We start from the raw sequence: 19,908 nt of genomic DNA, 5'->3' as shown, positions 1-19,908 counted from the left end.
AAATGGGTCTCTTCAAGTAAGGCAAAGAGGTACACGAAGTACACCCATGGGTTTCCATCCAATGGAACCTCTTCACAACAGAGAAGCTAAGCATTCACAAATGCAAAAGATAGGAAACAGAACATGAGAGACTCCTTGCAAGTGGTGTATCTGAGAAGGGGTTCATATGGAAAGAGACGAAGAATGCACAGCACTCAGATTCCAAGAAACAACACCACCACCACCCTTGACCCTTCCCCCATGACCAACTCCGACCTAAAGCCTTTCTCTCCCTCTAACCTATCCCTAAAACATAACCCTCATCTAATCATATACATGTGCATCCCTAGCATCCATCCATCCACACACGAGAGAGAAAGAGGAAGACACAGACGCAATTGAGAAAGGAAAAGAGAGGGACACAGCCAGAGAGAGACACGGAACCAAAGAGAGGAAAGGAGTCGACGGTCCAGACTTTTCCTCAATCTGCCTCGAAGGTAGAAGCAATGACAGCGCCCTTCCACCCCAGAAGGGGGAAAAGGACGGAAGGTTTGGAGAGGAAAAGACAAGAACGCAGGGAGCCATTAGAAGCTCAGCCACCCGCAGAAGCCGAGCTGGGACACTTGAACAGAATCTCAATGGAAACAGAGGAGCAGAAAGTTGGCTACTCTTTTCTATAAGAGAGGGAGACCTTCGAGTCTTCCTTTCGGTCCTCCAACTTGGATGCGGGGTCTCAAAACAGTCAGGAGGGGGAGTGCCTTTTCCTGGGTACCACGGCGCATCCAGGCCTCGTTCTGCCCCATTCTGTGCTGTGTCAGCCCTGGATGGAATCTTTCTTTCTGAAGTCTCAGCGCACAAGCTCCACGTGATATCGGCCCCAGGTGGAAAGGCATGGAGCTGCTCGTAGGCCGACAGACCTAGGAAGCAGATGGGAGAATGACCACCACTCTGCAGATGGAGAGACTGGGGCAACCCTGAGGGGCATATGCTTGTCCAGGGCCACACCACTTATGAGAAGAAGGAGCCTGGTCTGAGAGCAGTGGGGTCCTCGGAGCTCAGGCCCTGGCTGAACCCAGGCCTCCCCAGGGCTGTGGGCTGGGCTGTGTGGGTGTCACTGTGCCTGCACATGGCCTAAGGGGGGTGGTCGAGCAGTCAGAAACCCAGAGATTCCCTTGGGAAGTTTTGGGGAAGGGACCTCAGCACGAACCCCAGGAGATGATGTCACCTGCCGGCAACAGAACCCAACAGAACGCGCAGCCCGGGTATCCAGGCCTCCAGAGCGGAGAGGAGCCCCCAGCCAGTTCACTGGCTGCCAAGATGTTCTGCTGTTTGCCCCTGCCCAGAGGCCGGGGCCTCAGGAGTGCTCACAGGCAGTGTGCGCGGGCACCCTGTCGACGTTGGCTCAGGACACCCCCGAGAGGCCTCTGGCCCTTTGCCCGGAGAAACAGAAAGGTAACACGGGGAGCCCCAGGACGGACCAGGCCGCCTCTCCCATGCCACCCGGAAACACCGGGTCCTTCGCCTGTGTGTGTGGATGCGGGTTTCTTGGGGTGTGTCTCCCTCAAGGAAGCCCAGGCGGATGTGGGGTCAGAAGCCTGCGGACAAGTTGTGTCCACACCCCAGGGGAGAGCAGGCTGGGCGGGATGGGGAGAGTGCGGGCAGCGGCGGCCGCCCAGGCGGACCTCACACCCTCAGGTGGGTCTCTTTCCTCCCGGGTGGGGATCTGAGCAGACACACGTCTCTGACCCTTCTGGGAAGAGAAGTTCGAGCAGGCAGAAGCAGCGGCTCCACTGCCCAGGCCCAGCTCGGAAAACTCCTAGCATGGCTGGCTGACGGTCACTGTCGTTGCAGAGCTTCCCACGTGATGAGGCCGAGGACGGGGACACCCCATCCACCTCCCGGAGGGAGGGGTCGGAGCACCACCCCCCCGCCCGTGAGGCCCAGTGCAGGCTCCAGGTGAGCGTGCCCACGGAGGCATCAGCCCCACCGGGGGAGAAGCGGAGGCGGGGAAGGCCTGCTGCCGAGACACCGCCCAGGATACACCCGGCGGCCCAGTCTGAGGCTGCCACGGAGCTCAGCACACCCGGCTCCGACCCAGAGTCCCGAGAACCCCGGCCTCTGAGGCAGCAGGAGGACCTGGAGCCCAGCACGCCAGAGCACAGAGGTGAGGACGCTGGGGCTGGTGCACGGGAGTGTGTGGGGAGGGGGTGCTGAGCTACACAGGGACGAGTCCCCGAAAGCTGCTGCTGGGCCTGCAGCAAGCGCTGGCCTCACACCCCCCGCCCCCCATCTTGCACACTTCAGTCCCAAAAGACATCCGACGCTGGGTAGTCTTTGGGAATCTCTTGGAAGCTTTCTGTCCCGGGAGACGCACATGCCAAGGCTGGCCTGTGGGCAAACTTTGCTTCTCCCCCAGCTCTAGCACTGGCCTCCAACTGGAACCAGGCTCCGCTTCCCAGACCTGTCCCTACAGAGGTGCTGGCTCCAGGTGCAGGACCCAGGGATCCACCGAGGGCAGATGGAGAACCGAGACTTGCCCTCGCAGAGACACCAGGCCAGCTGGGTACTGGCCAGCACACCGGGCAGATCGGATCTCCATGCCTGCAGGACCCCCAGCCCCAGGCACTGATGTCCCACCCCCTCAGCCAGAACCTCCACCTCCACGTGCACCTCTACCTGCTCGGGCTCTGGCAGGAGAACCCGAGGCAGAGGAGGAGTCACCGCCTCGGCAGGGAGAGCCTGCCCTGGCTCCCGCGCAACACCCAGACGCCCACGATGACTCACCCACCCCTGCAGGGAGAACGAGCCCCCGCTCTGGACAGACACCCAGAGCCCTTGCCGGAAACACCACGTCCAGGGGAGCGGTCGGCTCTGCAGCCTCCATCCCCGTCTGCTCACCGTGGACGCTGGCGACTCGGTCTGCCCCCAGGGGACATGGAGTTCCTTTCCCCTGAACTGCTTTGCATTTGGTTTGTTTCCACCTTTCTGGTGATGTTTTATTTTTTGTATGGTTTCCTGTACTTTTGTTGGTTAAGTTGTGATTAGTAAACTTTTTCATCATTGTTGCAATTTGGGAACACTGTTGTGTAACTCTGGTGATACTGTGTTACCATCACCACTTTGTAGTTTCAGACCCGTTTGATCTTTATGCCCCACCCCCCAACAAAGCCTGGATTCAAGGCAAGCACGCCCTGTTCATCCCTTCCCCCGATCCTGAACACAATTTCATCCTTTCTTTGTGCATTCCTTCCTATATTCTTGGTGTCCCCAATCAATGACTCTCAGTGAAATGACTGAAGGAGTGTTTTTTGGACTCTCCAACTACTGTAAGACTCCATTGGAGAGTTCTCATTTTTATGTCATTTGAACTAGCCTTTGATATCTGAAAGGACGGTGTACGTCCTTTCAAGATACCATGTGCCAAACGAAGCCCTTTTGGCAACTGCCATCATTATCTCCAGGCAGGCATTGCTGTGTCAAGGGTGACATCTCAGCCAGAAGGCAGAGGCTGAGCTCGTCTTGTTGCACCAGCTCCCAAAAGAAGCCAAGAAAGGGAGCTGGAACAACAAACCACCCCAACACCCAGGAAAGCGTTCTTCATGACAGAAGGCTAGAAAATGACCCAACATCCTTGTGGCCCAGAACCCCTCTAGAAAATCACTGTTCCATAAAAAAGAGAAACACATGGGAAGTTCCAAGGAGAGGCAATGCCCATGGCCCGTGTACTTGAGAGACGGCCTGACCGCTCCGGGGAAGACACGCACCGACGGAACCCCTTGGGAAACAGCAGTGATAGTCCTCACCGTCGTAAGGGCTTCCTCTGGGGACAACCTGCCCGGGGCACCACACGAGGGAGCAGACCGGCTTCTCTTCCTCTGCCCCCACACCATTCACTCATGAAGGCAGCTCAGGTGTTCTCATGCCCTGCCTGCCTGCCTGCCTGCCTGGCTCATCCGTGAGCTGTGACCACCTACAGGGCAGGACTCCACCTTCTCCTCTCTGTGTACCGTGCATCTGCACACAGTGGGCTTGCAGAACCTTAGGAGACTTGAGCCATTCCCACTCGAGCCAGAACCCTCCCCAGGAAGGAAAACAGCTGTGGAGTCATTTTGGCCCCAGCACTGGTTCGAAAGCCTGGCGCCTCCTACAGCCTCTACGGTGTGAAGAGGGAGGTCCCTTCTGACAGAGCTTTCCGGGTCTCAGATCTAAGCTGTTGTTTCACTGTCAGCTGTGTCTCTTCCGTTGCAGCCAGGTGGGCCACGCTGCTCCAAAGGAGCTCACAAGCTGAGTTTCAAGGGAGGTATAGAGAGGACAGGGATGGCTACAACGTACTGCAAACTGAGTGAGGGTCCCCACAATCCTCAGCAAAGGTCTGTGGTGTGCAAGTGGGGAGTAGAGGGCCCCCAAGTTCCAAAGGAAGGGAGGTAGTCGGGAGCTAAAGCCCTTGGCCGCTGTGGTAGTAGCTGCAGATGGCAGCTCGTCCACAGTGCACTTCGAATGAGGTCATATGAGCGGGACTCTGGAAATGGCTCCGAAATCGGGAGAAAGGGGTCAGGGTATGTGGGAATCCGGCGGGGGTGGGGGGTGGATGAAGGAAGGTGTCCCTCCTCTCTCCAGTGCAATTTGGTTTGGTGAGTCTCAAAGCTACCAGATGGCACTTCCCAAGTCAGGCCCCCGCAGGAATCAGGGTGGGCTGCGTGCCTCGGCCCCTGCCACAGGGACAAGCCACACCAGTGGCCTCCCTGAGCTCCAATGGCCGGATCTGGGGGTTCTGTCTGGGTGCACACCTCCTTGCTGTGGCCAAGTTCCCCCCTTCTCTGAGCACCAGCTTCATCCTCTCGAATGAGGACATCGATTGCTACCTTGGCACGTTACTCTCTTCATCCTGTGAAGACTCATTAGGCTTATCCTACAATTACTAGCTGGCCCGAAGAGATATCTCCTGAATCCAGATTAAGCTGGAGTCTCCCAGGCTCATCTGGCATGTCTTCCCTGAAGTCTGCCAAAACCCACACCCTTGCATTTCCAGGGACTCCCCTTAGCCAGCTGGGCAGAAAACCCAGCATGGTTCAAACAAGCTGACAGACAAGCGGGAGAGGACTCACGGGCAGACGGCTTCCCTCAGGTCTCGGGTGGAGCTCTGGGACCACAGCAGCAACGGGCCATCCCAGGCCCTGGGCTCAGCAGCGCCCTCATTCTCAGGCCGGCGGCTCTGCCCTGAGGGGAGCAGGAAGGTCACCAACTGCCGCAGGCGGGCCTCACGCCCCTCCCACTGCTGGAGCCTGACCTCCCCCGGCCCCACCCCTTCCCCTACCCCAGCAGGACGACAGCTCGTCTTCCCCTGGCTTCCAACGGGAGGCCCGGCCCTGGGCCCCGATTGGGCACTGCCCCAGCCCGGAGCCAATCACAGTGGCCAGGGAGGTGGAACGCACCGATTGGCCAGGGCCAGGTCATGTGACCATACTCCCCAGGAAACTCAAATATTACCAAGGTTCCCTAAGAAACCAATGAACAGAATTATCCAGTAAAGGCAAACCGTGCTTTTTAATGAGGCCAATGTCACAGAAAAAAAAAAAAATGCTTCACAATGAACTGCTCAAGGAAGCTACTAAATAAACTTTCAGAAAAGTTTAGTAGTTTTTTTTTTTTTTTTTTAATAGGGTGACGGAGAGCTATACCTTTCCCGTCTATGTGAATTTAGGTTTAAACTAGATTTCCCTTGGCTATTATATAAGACAAAAAAACCCACATCCCCCCCTTTCACTCCCCCCCACCCCCAAAAAGTGTTTTAATCTATAGAATTTTTGTGTCCTCAGTTGTGTCTGATTCGCGGCAACTCACGAACTCTACACAGCCAGGCTCTTCCGTCCATGGAATTCAGGGCAATTTTTTCTGTCCCAGTAAATGCCCACCCTGGGTGATCCAAAGGCAAGGGCTCAGAGGCTCCTGAGAGACTAACTCCTTTCAGCTGAGCACAGAGCTGGCTCCTCACTGGGATGCCTGTGGCCTGGGGCTCCCTGAGGGGAGAGCAGCACTCGCCCCACCGTGTGGTCACTGCTGGAAGTGCAGGCTGCTCCTCACTCCCCCTTGACAGTGTCCCTGAGGGCAGAACAGTGTGAATCGAATCAAGGTGGAAATGCAAACTCCAATGCAACCAAACTCCCCACAAGGTCTCTAAAACCACTCAGGAACAGGGAATTGGAAACTGCAGGGGATGACAGGAATGGAGATGGAGACTTGACACCTTACACCGAGTTCACTTCCAGTTATCCCTAGACAAACTTTCCATGAAAACTTGTCACAAATCTCGAAGAACAATGAGCAGAAACCGGACACGTGCTTTGAGTCTTCACACACAAAACTAACAGCCAGTCCACAAAAAAAAAACCCAGAGAATACAGTGGACTTTGCAAAATCAAAGATATCTACTGTGGGAAAGACCTCATGACAAAAGCAAAAGACAGGTCATACATCGCGAGACGAATGAGTGGAAACACAAAGCTTATCAAGGATGTGTCTCCAAACAGACAAAGAACACCAACACAACAAGCCTGTGAAAACTAGGGAAAGGTCTGAAGGGACACCAGACTGAGGAAGACACACACAGAGGATCCCGGATGATGTCCAGCACTGAGGGCCTGAAGAAACAACAGTCTAGTTGCACCCCCTCAGGCCTGTGTGACCGTGCATGAGGCCTCTGTTTCCCGGTGGCTCTGAGAGATGGACAGGGAGGAAGGGGAAGAGAAGTCACTTGCATTTCTAATACTCACAGCAAAGTCTTCCAACGAGAAGGGAATTATCACCCCCACTGACAATGCCATTCACTGAAGTGATACCCACCAGTCCATCTAACCCAGAAGGGAAGGATGGACCTGTTCTCACAAAACGGCGAGAGATGGAAGAAGGAAGATCAAGCCCACACCAATCACTGGAAAGAGAAGCTGTGCTCAGGGCTTGAAAGAATTCCTATTGGGAGAATGATGTCACAGCCCCACAAGGCAATCCACAGCTTCGATGCTATTCCTCCCAAAATGCCAATGCATTTTCGCACCGAACAAAGAATTGCAAAAGGGGTACGGAGACAGAAAAGAGCCTAAACTGTCAATACAATCCGACGAAAAAGCCCCGATACGGACATCCAAGGTTGTGTGAAAGGAAATTAGACGACCAAACTAGGATCCTCAGGAGAGTATCGGAGAAGGCAATGGCGACCCACTCCAGTACTCTTGCCTGGAAAATGTCCTGGACGGAGGAGCCTGGTAGGCTGCAGGCCATGGGGTCACGCAGAGTCAGACACGACTGAAGTGACTTAGCCGCAGCAGCAGCAGCAGGACAGTATGCTATTGGGAATACAACAACACACACAGATCCAGATCGATGGAATAAAGTGGAGGGTCCAGAAACAAACCCCAGCATCCATGGTCAACTCATCTCTGACACAGAAGGGGAGAATATCCAAATGGGAACAAGAAAGCCTCTTCAATCAATGTCCATGGGAAAACCAGACAGCTACATCTGAAGAACGCTATTGGTTTTGATCTCATACCACCTCAATATAGGGGGAAAACCTCACCCTAAAGACTGATGTCATGAGATAGCTAGAAAGAAGCGTAGGTCAAAGGCTCCTTAACATCAGAGTCTCCTTGCCATTTGCTGGGCAGAGGTCGAAATGGGTCTCTTCAAGTAAGGCAAAGAGGTACACGAAGTACACCCATGGGTTTCCATCCAATGGAACCTCTTCACAACAGAGAAGCTAAGCATTCACAAATGCAAAAGATAGGAAACAGAACATGAGAGACTCCTTGCAAGTGGTGTATCTGAGAAGGGGTTCATATGGAAAGAGACGAAGAATGCACAGCACTCAGATTCCAAGAAACAACACCACCACCACCCTTGACCCTTCCCCCATGACCAACTCCGACCTAAAGCCTTTCTCTCCCTCTAACCTATCCCTAAAACATAACCCTCATCTAATCATATACATGTGCATCCCTAGCATCCATCCATCCACACACGAGAGAGAAAGAGGAAGACACAGACGCAATTGAGAAAGGAAAAGAGAGGGACACAGCCAGAGAGAGACACGGAACCAAAGAGAGGAAAGGAGTCGACGGTCCAGACTTTTCCTCAATCTGCCTCGAAGGTAGAAGCAATGACAGCGCCCTTCCACCCCAGAAGGGGGAAAAGGACGGAAGGTTTGGAGAGGAAAAGACAAGAACGCAGGGAGCCACTAGAAGCTCAGCCACCCGCAGAAGCCGAGCTGGGACACTTGAACAGAATCTCAATGGAAACAGAGGAGCAGAAAGTTGGCTACTCTTTTCTATAAGAGAGGGAGACCTTCGAGTCTTCCTTTCGGTCCTCCAACTTGGATGCGGGGTCTCAAAACAGTCAGGAGGGGGAGTGCCTTTTCCTGGGTACCACGGCGCATCCAGGCCTCGTTCTGCCCCATTCTGTGCTGTGTCAGCCCTGGATGGAATCTTTCTTTCTGAAGTCTCAGCGCACAAGCTCCACGTGATATCGGCCCCAGGTGGAAAGGCATGGAGCTGCTCGTAGGCCGACAGACCTAGGAAGCAGATGGGAGAATGACCACCACTCTGCAGATGGAGAGACTGGGGCAACCCTGAGGGGCATATGCTTGTCCAGGGCCACACCACTTATGAGAAGAAGGAGCCTGGTCTGAGAGCAGTGGGGTCCTCGGAGCTCAGGCCCTGGCTGAACCCAGGCCTCCCCAGGGCTGTGGGCTGGGCTGTGTGGGTGTCACTGTGCCTGCACATGGCCTAAGGGGGGTGGTCGAGCAGTCAGAAACCCAGAGATTCCCTTGGGAAGTTTTGGGGAAGGGACCTCAGCACGAACCCCAGGAGATGATGTCACCTGCCGGCAACAGAACCCAACAGAACCCGCAGCCCGGGTATCCAGGCCTCCAGAGCGGAGAGGAGCCCCCAGCCAGTTCACTGGCTGCCAGGATGTTCTGCTGTTTGCCCCTGCCCAGAGGCCGGGGCCTCAGGAGTGCTCACAGGCAGTGTGCGCGGGCACCCTGTCGACGTTGGCTCAGGACACCCCCGAGAGGCCTCTGGCCCTTTGCCCGGAGAAACAGAAAGGTAACACGGGGAGCCCCAGGACGGACCAGGCCGCCTCTCCCATGCCACCCGGAAACACCGGGTCCTTCGCCTGTGTGTGTGGATGCGGGTTTCTTGGGGTGTGTCTCCCTCAAGGAAGCCCAGGCGGATGTGGGGTCAGAAGCCTGCGGACAAGTTGTGTCCACACCCCAGGGGAGAGCAGGCTGGGCGGGATGGGGAGAGTGCGGGCAGCGGCGGCCGCCCAGGCGGACCTCACACCCTCAGGTGGGTCTCTTTCCTCCCGGGTGGGGATCTGAGCAGACACACGTCTCTGACCCTTCTGGGAAGAGAAGTTCGAGCAGGCAGAAGCAGCGGCTCCACTGCCCAGGCCCAGCTCGGAAAACTCCTAGCATGGCTGGCTGACGGTCACTGTCGTTGCAGAGCTTCCCACGTGATGAGGCCGAGGACGGGGACACCCCATCCACCTCCCGGAGGGAGGGGTCGGAGCACCACCCCCCCGCCCGTGAGGCCCAGTGCAGGCTCCAGGTGAGCGTGCCCACGGAGGCATCAGCCCCACCGGGGGAGAAGCGGAGGCGGGGAAGGCCTGCTGCCGAGACACCGCCCAGGATACACCCGCCGGCCCAGTCTGAGGCTGCCACGGAGCTCAGCACACCCGGCTCCGACCCAGAGTCCCGAGAACCCCGGCCTCTGAGGCAGCAGGAGGACCTGGAGCCCAGCACGCCAGAGCACAGAGGTGAGGACGCTGGGGCTGGTGCACGGGAGTGTGTGGGGAGGGGGTGCTGAGCTACACAGGGACGAGTCCCCGAAAGCTGCTGCTGGGCCTGCAGCAAGCGCTGGCCTCACACCCCCCGCCCCCCATCTTGCACACTTCAGTCCCAAAAGACATCCGACGCTGGGTAGTCTTTGGGAATCTCTTGGAAGCTTTCTGTCCCGGGAGACGCACATGCCAAGGCTGGCCTGTGGGCAAACTTTGCTTCTCCCCCAGCTCTAGCACTGGCCTCCAACTGGAACCAGGCTCCGCTTCCCAGACCTGTCCCTACAGAGGTGCTGGCTCCAGGTGCAGGACCCAGGGATCCACCGAGGGCAGATGGAGAACCGAGACTTGCCCTCGCAGAGACACCAGGCCAGCTGGGTACTGGCCAGCACACCGGGCAGATCGGATCTCCATGCCTGCAGGACCCCCAGCCCCAGGCACTGATGTCCCACCCCCTCAGCCAGAACCTCCACCTCCACGTGCACCTCTACCTGCTCGGGCTCTGGCAGGAGAACCCGAGGCAGAGGAGGAGTCACCGCCTCGGCAGGGAGAGCCTGCCCTGGCTCCCGCGCAACACCCAGACGCCCACGATGACTCACCCACCCCTGCAGGGAGAACGAGCCCCCGCTCTGGACAGACACCCAGAGCCCTTGCCGGAAACACCACGTCCAGGGGAGCGGTCGGCTCTGCAGCCTCCATCCCCGTCTGCTCACCGTGGACGCTGGCGACTCGGTCTGCCCCCAGGGGACATGGAGTTCCTTTCCCCTGAACTGCTTTGCATTTGGTTTGTTTCCACCTTTCTGGTGATGTTTTATTTTTTGTATGGTTTCCTGTACTTTTGTTGGTTAAGTTGGGATTAGTAAACTTTTTCATCATTGTTGCAATTTGGGAACACTGTTGTGTAACTCTGGTGATACTGTGTTACCATCACCACTTTGTAGTTTCAGACCCGTTTGATCTTTATGCCCCACCCCCCAACAAAGCCTGGATTCAAGGCAAGCACGCCCTGTTCATCCCTTCCCCCGATCCTGAACACAATTTCATCCTTTCTTTGTGCATTCCTTCCTATATTCTTGGTGTCCCCAATCAATGACTCTCAGTGAAATGACTGAAGGAGTGTTTTTTGGACTCTCCAACTACTGTAAGACTCCATTGGAGAGTTCTCATTTTTATGTCATTTGAACTAGCCTTTGATATCTGAAAGGACGGTGTACGTCCTTTCAAGATACCATGTGCCAAACGAAGCCCTTTTGGCAACTGCCATCATTATCTCCAGGCAGGCATTGCTGTGTCAAGGGTGACATCTCAGCCAGAAGGCAGAGGCTGAGCTCGTCTTGTTGCACCAGCTCCCAAAAGAAGCCAAGAAAGGGAGCTGGAACAACAAACCACCCCAACACCCAGGAAAGCGTTCTTCATGACAGAAGGCTAGAAAATGACCCAACATCCTTGTGGCCCAGAACCCCTCTAGAAAATCACTGTTCCATAAAAAAGAGAAACACATGGGAAGTTCCAAGGAGAGGCAATGCCCATGGCCCGTGTACTTGAGAGACGGCCTGACCGCTCCGGGGAAGACACGCACCGACGGAACCCCTTGGGAAACAGCAGTGATAGTCCTCACCGTCGTAAGGGCTTCCTCTGGGGACAACCTGCCCGGGGCACCACACGAGGGAGCAGACCGGCTTCTCTTCCTCTGCCCCCACACCATTCACTCATGAAGGCAGCTCAGGTGTTCTCATGCCCTGCCTGCCTGCCTGCCTGCCTGGCTCATCCGTGAGCTGTGACCACCTACAGGGCAGGACTCCACCTTCTCCTCTCTGTGTACCGTGAATCTGCACACAGTGGGCTTGCAGAACCTTAGGAGACTTGAGCCATTCCCACTCGAGCCAGAACCCTCCCCAGGAAGGAAAACAGCTGTGGAGTCATTTTGGCCCCAGCACTGGTTCGAAAGCCTGGCGCCTCCTACAGCCTCTACGGTGTGAAGAGGGAGGTCCCTTCTGACAGAGCTTTCCGGGTCTCAGATCTAAGCTGTTGTTTCACTGTCAGCTGTGTCTCTTCCGTTGCAGCCAGGTGGGCCACGCTGCTCCAAAGGAGCTCACAAGCTGAGTTTCAAGGGAGGTATAGAGAGGACAGGGATGGCTACAACGTACTGCAAACTGAGTGAGGGTCCCCACAATCCTCAGCAAAGGTCTGTGGTGTGCAAGTGGGGAGTAGAGGGCCCCCAAGTTCCAAAGGAAGGGAGGTAGTCGGGAGCTAAAGCCCTTGGCCGCTGTGGTAGTAGCTGCAGATGGCAGCTCGTCCACAGTGCACTTCGAATGAGGTCATATGAGCGGGACTCTGGAAATGGCTCCGAAATCGGGAGAAAGGGGTCAGGGTATGTGGGAATCCGGCGGGGGTGGGGGGTGGATGAAGGAAGGTGTCCCTCCTCTCTCCAGTGCAATTTGGTTTGGTGAGTCTCAAAGCTACCAGATGGCACTTCCCAAGTCAGGCCCCCGCAGGAATCAGGGTGGGCTGCGTGCCTCGGCCCCTGCCACAGGGACAAGCCACACCAGTGGCCTCCCTGAGCTCCAATGGCCGGATCTGGGGGTTCTGTCTGGGTGCACACCTCCTTGCTGTGGCCAAGTTCCCCCCTTCTCTGAGCACCAGCTTCATCCTCTCGAATGAGGACATCGATTGCTACCTTGGCACGTTACTCTCTTCATCCTGTGAAGACTCATTAGGCTTATCCTACAATTACTAGCTGGCCCGAAGAGATATCTCCTGAATCCAGATTAAGCTGGAGTCTCCCAGGCTCATCTGGCATGTCTTCCCTGAAGTCTGCCAAAACCCACACCCTTGCATTTCCAGGGACTCCCCTTAGCCAGCTGGGCAGAAAACCCAGCATGGTTCAAACAAGCTGACAGACAAGCGGGAGAGGACTCACGGGCAGACGGCTTCCCTCAGGTCTCGGGTGGAGCTCTGGGACCACAGCAGCAACGGGCCATCCCAGGCCCTGGGCTCAGCAGCGCCCTCATTCTCAGGCCGGCGGCTCTGCCCTGAGGGGAGCAGGAAGGTCACCAACTGCCGCAGGCGGGCCTCACGCCCCTCCCACTGCTGGAGCCTGACCTCCCCCGGCCCCACCCCTTCCCCTACCCCAGCAGGACGACAGCTCGTCTTCCCCTGGCTTCCAACGGGAGGCCCGGCCCTGGGCCCCGATTGGGCACTGCCCCAGCCCGGAGCCAATCACAGTGGCCAGGGAGGTGGAACGCACCGATTGGCCAGGGCCAGGTCATGTGACCATACTCCCCAGGAAACTCAAATATTACCAAGGTTCCCTAAGAAACCAATGAACAGAATTATCCAGTAAAGGCAAACCGTGCTTTTTAATGAGGCCAATGTCACAGAAAAAAAAAAAATGCTTCACAACGAACTGCTCAAGGAAGCTACTAAATAAACTTTCAGAAAAGTTTAGTAGTTTTTTTTTTTTTTTTTAATAGGGTGACGGAGAGCTATACCTTTCCCGTCTATGTGAATTTAGGTTTAAACTAGATTTCCCTTGGCTATTATATAAGACAAAAAAACCCACATCCCCCCCTTTCACTCCCCCCCACCCCCAAAAAGTGTTTTAATCTATAGAATTTTTGTGTCCTCAGTTGTGTCTGATTCGCGGCAACTCACGAACTCTACACAGCCAGGCTCTTCCGTCCATGGAATTCAGGGCAATTTTTTCTGTCCCAGTAAATGCCCACCCTGGGTGATCCAAAGGCAAGGGCTCAGAGGCTCCTGAGAGACTAACTCCTTTCAGCTGAGCACAGAGCTGGCTCCTCACTGGGATGCCTGTGGCCTGGGGCTCCCTGAGGGGAGAGCAGCACTCGCCCCACCGTGTGGTCACTGCTGGAAGTGCAGGCTGCTCCTCACTCCCCCTTGACAGTGTCCCTGAGGGCAGAACAGTGTGAATCGAATCAAGGTGGAAATGCAAACTCCAATGCAACCAAACTCCCCACAAGGTCTCTAAAACCACTCAGGAACAGGGAATTGGAAACTGCAGGGGATGACAGGAATGGAGATGGAGACTTGACACCTTACACCGAGTTCACTTCCAGTTATCCCTAGACAAACTTTCCATGAAAACTTGTCACAAATCTCGAAGAACAATGAGCAGAAACCGGACACGTGCTTTGAGTCTTCACACACAAAACTAACAGCCAGTCCACAAAAAAAAAAACCCAGAGAATACAGTGGACTTTGCAAAATCAAAGATATCTACTGTGGGAAAGACCTCATGACAAAAGCAAAAGACAGGTCATACATCGCGAGACGAATGAGTGGAAACACAAAGCTTATCAAGGATGTGTCTCCAAACAGACAAAGAACACCAACACAACAAGCCTGTGAAAACTAGGGAAAGGTCTGAAGGGACACCAGACTGAGGAAGACACACACAGAGGATCCCGGATGATGTCCAGCACTGAGGGCCTGAAGAAACAACAGTCTAGTTGCACCCCCTCAGGCCTGTGTGACCGTGGATGAGGCCTCTGTTTCCCGGTGGCTCTGAGAGATGGACAGGGAGGAAGGGGAAGAGAAGTCACTTGCATTTCTAATACTCACAGCAAAGTCTTCCAACGAGAAGGGAATTATCACCCCCACTGACAATGCCATTCACTGAAGTGATACCCACCAGTCCATCTAACCCAGAAGGGAAGGATGGACCTGTTCTCACAAAACGGCGAGAGATGGAAGAAGGAAGATCAAGCCCACACCAATCACTGGAAAGAGAAGCTGTGCTCAGGGCTTGAAAGAATTCCTATTGGGAGAATGATGTCACAGCCCCACAAGGCAATCCACAGCTTCGATGCTATTCCTCCCAAAATGCCAATGCATTTTCGCACCGAACAAAGAATTGCAAAAGGGGTACGGAGACAGAAAAGAGCCTAAACTGTCAATACAATCCGACGAAAAAGCCCCGATACGGACATCCAAGGTTGTGTGAAAGGAAATTAGACGACCAAACTAGGATCCTCAGGAGAGTATCGGAGAAGGCAATGGCGACCCACTCCAGTACTCTTGCCTGGAAAATGTCCTGGATGGAGGAGCCTGGTAGGCTGCAGGCCATGGGGTCACGCAGAGTCAGACACGACTGAAGTGACTTAGCCGCAGCAGCAGCAGCAGGACAGTATGCTATTGGGAATACAACAACACACACAGATCCAGATCGATGGAATAAAGTGGAGGGTCCAGAAACAAACCCCAGCATCCATGGTCAACTCATCTCTGACACAGAAGGGGAGAATATCCAAATGGGAACAAGAAAGCCTCTTCAATCAATGTCCATGGGAAAACCAGACAGCTACATCTGAAGAACGCTATTGGTTTTGATCTCATACCACCTCAATATAGGGGGAAAACCTCACCCTAAAGACTGATGTCATGAGATAGCTAGAAAGAAGCGTAGGTCAAAGGCTCCTTAACATCAGAGTCTCCTTGCCATTTGCTGGGCAGAGGTCGAAATGGGTCTCTTCAAGTAAGGCAAAGAGGTACACGAAGTACACCCATGGGTTTCCATCCAATGGAACCTCTTCACAACAGAGAAGCTAAGCATTCACAAATGCAAAAGATAGGAAACAGAACATGAGAGACTCCTTGCAAGTGGTGTATCTGAGAAGGGGTTCATATGGAAAGAGACGAAGAATGCACAGCACTCAGATTCCAAGAAACAACACCACCACCACCCTTGACCCTTCCCCCATGACCAACTCCGACCTAAAGCCTTTCTCTCCCTCTAACCTATCCCTAAAACATAACCCTCATCTAATCATATACATGTGCATCCCTAGCATCCATCCATCCACACACGAGAGAGAAAGAGGAAGACACAGACGCAATTGAGAAAGGAAAAGAGAGGGACACAGCCAGAGAGAGACACGGAACCAAAGAGAGGAAAGGAGTCGACGGTCCAGACTTTTCCTCAATCTGCCTCGAAGGTAGAAGCAATGACAGCGCCCTTCCACCCCAGAAGGGGGAAAAGGACGGAAGGTTTGGAGAGGAAAAGACAAGAACGCAGGGAGCCACTAGAAGCTCAGCCACCCGCAGAAGCCGAGCTGGGACACTTGAACAGAATCTCAATGGAAACAGAGGAGCAGAAAGTTGGCTACTCTTTTCTATAAGAGAGGGAGACCTTCGAGTCTTCCTTTCGGTCCTCCAACTTGGATGCGGGGTCTCAAAACAGTCAGGAGGGGGAGTGCCTTTTCCTGGGTACCACGGCGCATCCAGGCCTCGTTCTGCCCCATTCTGTGCTGTGTCAGCCCTGGATGGAATCTTTCTTTCTGAAGTCTCAGCGCACAAGCTCCACGTGATATCGGCCCCAGGTGGAAAGGCATGGAGCTGCTCGTAGGCCGACAGACCTAGGAAGCAGATGGGAGAATGACCACCACTCTGCAGATGGAGAGACTGGGGCAACCCTGAGGGGCATATGCTTGTCCAGGGCCACACCACTTATGAGAAGAAGGAGCCTGGTCTGAGAGCAGTGGGGTCCTCGGAGCTCAGGCCCTGGCTGAACCCAGGCCTCCCCAGGGCTGTGGGCTGGGCTGTGTGGGTGTCACTGTGCCTGCACATGGCCTAAGGGGGGTGGTCGAGCAGTCAGAAACCCAGAGATTCCCTTGGGAAGTTTTGGGGAAGGGACCTCAGCACGAACCCCAGGAGATGATGTCACCTGCCGGCAACAGAACCCAACAGAACGCGCAGCCCGGGTATCCAGGCCTCCAGAGCGGAGAGGAGCCCCCAGCCAGTTCACTGGCTGCCAAGATGTTCTGCTGTTTGCCCCTGCCCAGAGGCCGGGGCCTCAGGAGTGCTCACAGGCAGTGTGCGCGGGCACCCTGTCGACGTTGGCTCAGGACACCCCCGAGAGGCCTCTGGCCCTTTGCCCGGAGAAACAGAAAGGTAACACGGGGAGCCCCAGGACGGACCAGGCCGCCTCTCCCATGCCACCCGGAAACACCGGGTCCTTCGCCTGTGTGTGTGGATGCGGGTTTCTTGGGGTGTGTCTCCCTCAAGGAAGCCCAGGCGGATGTGGGGTCAGAAGCCTGCGGACAAGTTGTGTCCACACCCCAGGGGAGAGCAGGCTGGGCGGGATGGGGAGAGTGCGGGCAGCGGCGGCCGCCCAGGCGGACCTCACACCCTCAGGTGGGTCTCTTTCCTCCCGGGTGGGGATCTGAGCAGACACACGTCTCTGACCCTTCTGGGAAGAGAAGTTCGAGCAGGCAGAAGCAGCGGCTCCACTGCCCAGGCCCAGCTCGGAAAACTCCTAGCATGGCTGGCTGACGGTCACTGTCGTTGCAGAGCTTCCCACGTGATGAGGCCGAGGACGGGGACACCCCATCCACCTCCCGGAGGGAGGGGTCGGAGCACCACCCCCCCGCCCGTGAGGCCCAGTGCAGGCTCCAGGTGAGCGTGCCCACGGAGGCATCAGCCCCACCGGGGGAGAAGCGGAGGCGGGGAAGGCCTGCTGCCGAGACACCGCCCAGGATACACCCGGCGGCCCAGTCTGAGGCTGCCACGGAGCTCAGCACACCCGGCTCCGACCCAGAGTCCCGAGAACCCCGGCCTCTGAGGCAGCAGGAGGACCTGGAGCCCAGCACGCCAGAGCACAGAGGTGAGGACGCTGGGGCTGGTGCACGGGAGTGTGTGGGGAGGGGGTGCTGAGCTACACAGGGACGAGTCCCCGAAAGCTGCTGCTGGGCCTGCAGCAAGCGCTGGCCTCACACCCCCCGCCCCCCATCTTGCACACTTCAGTCCCAAAAGACATCCGACGCTGGGTAGTCTTTGGGAATCTCTTGGAAGCTTTCTGTCCCGGGAGACGCACATGCCAAGGCTGGCCTGTGGGCAAACTTTGCTTCTCCCCCAGCTCTAGCACTGGCCTCCAACTGGAACCAGGCTCCGCTTCCCAGACCTGTCCCTACAGAGGTGCTGGCTCCAGGTGCAGGACCCAGGGATCCACCGAGGGCAGATGGAGAACCGAGACTTGCCCTCGCAGAGACACCAGGCCAGCTGGGTACTGGCCAGCACACCGGGCAGATCGGATCTCCATGCCTGCAGGACCCCCAGCCCCAGGCACTGATGTCCCACCCCCTCAGCCAGAACCTCCACCTCCACGTGCACCTCTACCTGCTCGGGCTCTGGCAGGAGAACCCGAGGCAGAGGAGGAGTCACCGCCTCGGCAGGGAGAGCCTGCCCTGGCTCCCGCGCAACACCCAGACGCCCACGATGACTCACCCACCCCTGCAGGGAGAACGAGCCCCCGCTCTGGACAGACACCCAGAGCCCTTGCCGGAAACACCACGTCCAGGGGAGCGGTCGGCTCTGCAGCCTCCATCCCCGTCTGCTCACCGTGGACGCTGGCGACTCGGTCTGCCCCCAGGGGACATGGAGTTCCTTTCCCCTGAACTGCTTTGCATTTGGTTTGTTTCCACCTTTCTGGTGATGTTTTATTTTTTGTATGGTTTCCTGTACTTTTGTTGGTTAAGTTGGGATTAGTAAACTTTTTCATCATTGTTGCAATTTGGGAACACTGTTGTGTAACTCTGGTGATACTGTGTTACCATCACCACTTTGTAGTTTCAGACCCGTTTGATCTTTATGCCCCACCCCCCAACAAAGCCTGGATTCAAGGCAAGCACGCCCTGTTCATCCCTTCCCCCGATCCTGAACACAATTTCATCCTTTCTTTGTGCATTCCTTCCTATATTCTTGGTGTCCCCAATCAATGACTCTCAGTGAAATGACTGAAGGAGTGTTTTTTGGACTCTCCAACTACTGTAAGACTCCATTGGAGAGTTCTCATTTTTATGTCATTTGAACTAGCCTTTGATATCTGAAAGGACGGTGTACGTCCTTTCAAGATACCATGTGCCAAACGAAGCCCTTTTGGCAACTGCCATCATTATCTCCAGGCAGGCATTGCTGTGTCAAGGGTGACATCTCAGCCAGAAGGCAGAGGCTGAGCTCGTCTTGTTGCACCAGCTCCCAAAAGAAGCCAAGAAAGGGAGCTGGAACAACAAACCACCCCAACACCCAGGAAAGCGTTCTTCATGACAGAAGGCTAGAAAATGACCCAACATCCTTGTGGCCCAGAACCCCTCTAGAAAATCACTGTTCCATAAAAAAGAGAAACACATGGGAAGTTCCAAGGAGAGGCAATGCCCATGGCCCGTGTACTTGAGAGACGGCCTGACCGCTCCGGGGAAGACACGCACCGACGGAACCCCTTGGGAAACAGCAGTGATAGTCCTCACCGTCGTAAGGGCTTCCTCTGGGGACAACCTGCCCGGGGCACCACACGAGGGAGCAGACCGGCTTCTCTTCCTCTGCCCCCACACCATTCACTCATGAAGGCAGCTCAGGTGTTCTCATGCCCTGCCTGCCTGCCTGCCTGGCTCATCCGTGAGCTGTGACCACCTACAGGGCAGGACTCCACCTTCTCCTCTCTGTGTACCGTGAATCTGCACACAGTGGGCTTGCAGAACCTTAGGAGACTTGAGCCATTCCCACTCGAGCCAGAACCCTCCCCAGGAAGGAAAACAGCTGTGGAGTCATTTTGGCCCCAGCACTGGTTCGAAAGCCTGGCGCCTCCTACAGCCTCTACGGTGTGAAGAGGGAGGTCCCTTCTGACAGAGCTTTCCGGGTCTCAGATCTAAGCTGTTGTTTCACTGTCAGCTGTGTCTCTTCCGTTGCAGCCAGGTGGGCCACGCTGCTCCAAAGGAGCTCACAAGCTGAGTTTCAAGGGAGGTATAGAGAGGACAGGGATGGCTACAACGTACTGCAAACTGAGTGAGGGTCCCCACAATCCTCAGCAAAGGTCTGTGGTGTGCAAGTGGGGAGTAGAGGGCCCCCAAGTTCCAAAGGAAGGGAGGTAGTCGGGAGCTAAAGCCCTTGGCCGCTGTGGTAGTAGCTGCAGATGGCAGCTCGTCCACAGTGCACTTCGAATGAGGTCATACGAGCGGGACTCTGGAAATGGCTCCGAAATCGGGAGAAAGGGGTCAGGGTATGTGGGAATCCGGCGGGGGTGGGGGGTGGATGAAGGAAGGTGTCCCTCCTCTCTCCAGTGCAATTTGGTTTGGTGAGTCTCAA

General features: G+C 55.7%; 3 protein-coding genes and 1 long non-coding RNA gene across 5 annotated transcripts in view; 3 read left to right on the top strand and 1 right to left on the bottom strand.

Annotated features, from left to right (window-relative positions):
• Window positions 1–19,908, bottom strand: part of LOC145534151 (uncharacterized) — a 270,548-nt gene that overhangs the window by 17,436 nt on the left and 233,204 nt on the right. For both annotated transcript variants that reach the window (XR_014074277.1, XR_014074278.1), the window contains 2 exons: window positions 12,731–12,842; window positions 5,085–5,196 (listed from right to left, as the gene is read on the bottom strand). This is a non-coding gene — a long non-coding RNA (uncharacterized LOC145534151). The remainder of the gene's footprint in view (window positions 1–5,084; window positions 5,197–12,730; window positions 12,843–19,908) is intronic.
• On the top strand, window positions 871–3,687 carry LOC145534033 (uncharacterized). The gene is made up of 3 exons (XM_081561398.1): window positions 871–1,431; window positions 1,831–2,143; window positions 2,396–3,687. The coding sequence occupies exons 1-3, from the start codon at window positions 1,195–1,197 to the stop codon at window positions 3,022–3,024; spliced, it is 1,179 nt and encodes a 392-aa protein (XP_081417524.1). The 5' UTR covers window positions 871–1,194; the 3' UTR covers window positions 3,025–3,687.
• LOC145534016 (uncharacterized) lies at window positions 5,623–10,702 on the top strand. The gene is made up of 3 exons (XM_081561381.1): window positions 5,623–9,077; window positions 9,477–9,789; window positions 10,042–10,702. Exons 1-3 carry the CDS (start codon window positions 8,841–8,843, stop codon window positions 10,668–10,670), a joined length of 1,179 nt encoding a protein of 392 aa, XP_081417507.1. The 5' UTR covers window positions 5,623–8,840; the 3' UTR covers window positions 10,671–10,702.
• Window positions 16,553–19,437, top strand: LOC145534131 (uncharacterized). Its single transcript, XM_081561504.1, has 3 exons — window positions 16,553–16,722; window positions 17,122–17,434; window positions 17,687–19,437. The coding sequence occupies exons 1-3, from the start codon at window positions 16,588–16,590 to the stop codon at window positions 18,313–18,315; spliced, it is 1,077 nt and encodes a 358-aa protein (XP_081417630.1). The 5' UTR covers window positions 16,553–16,587; the 3' UTR covers window positions 18,316–19,437.

The sequence above is a fragment of the Giraffa tippelskirchi genome, chromosome 14, assembly GCF_054371585.1.
Source record: "Giraffa tippelskirchi isolate mGirTip1 chromosome 14, T2T-mGirTip1v1.2.pri, whole genome shotgun sequence".
Classification (NCBI taxonomy): domain Eukaryota; kingdom Metazoa; phylum Chordata; class Mammalia; order Artiodactyla; family Giraffidae; genus Giraffa; species Giraffa tippelskirchi.
This window is presented reverse-complemented; position numbering and strand designations above follow the sequence as displayed.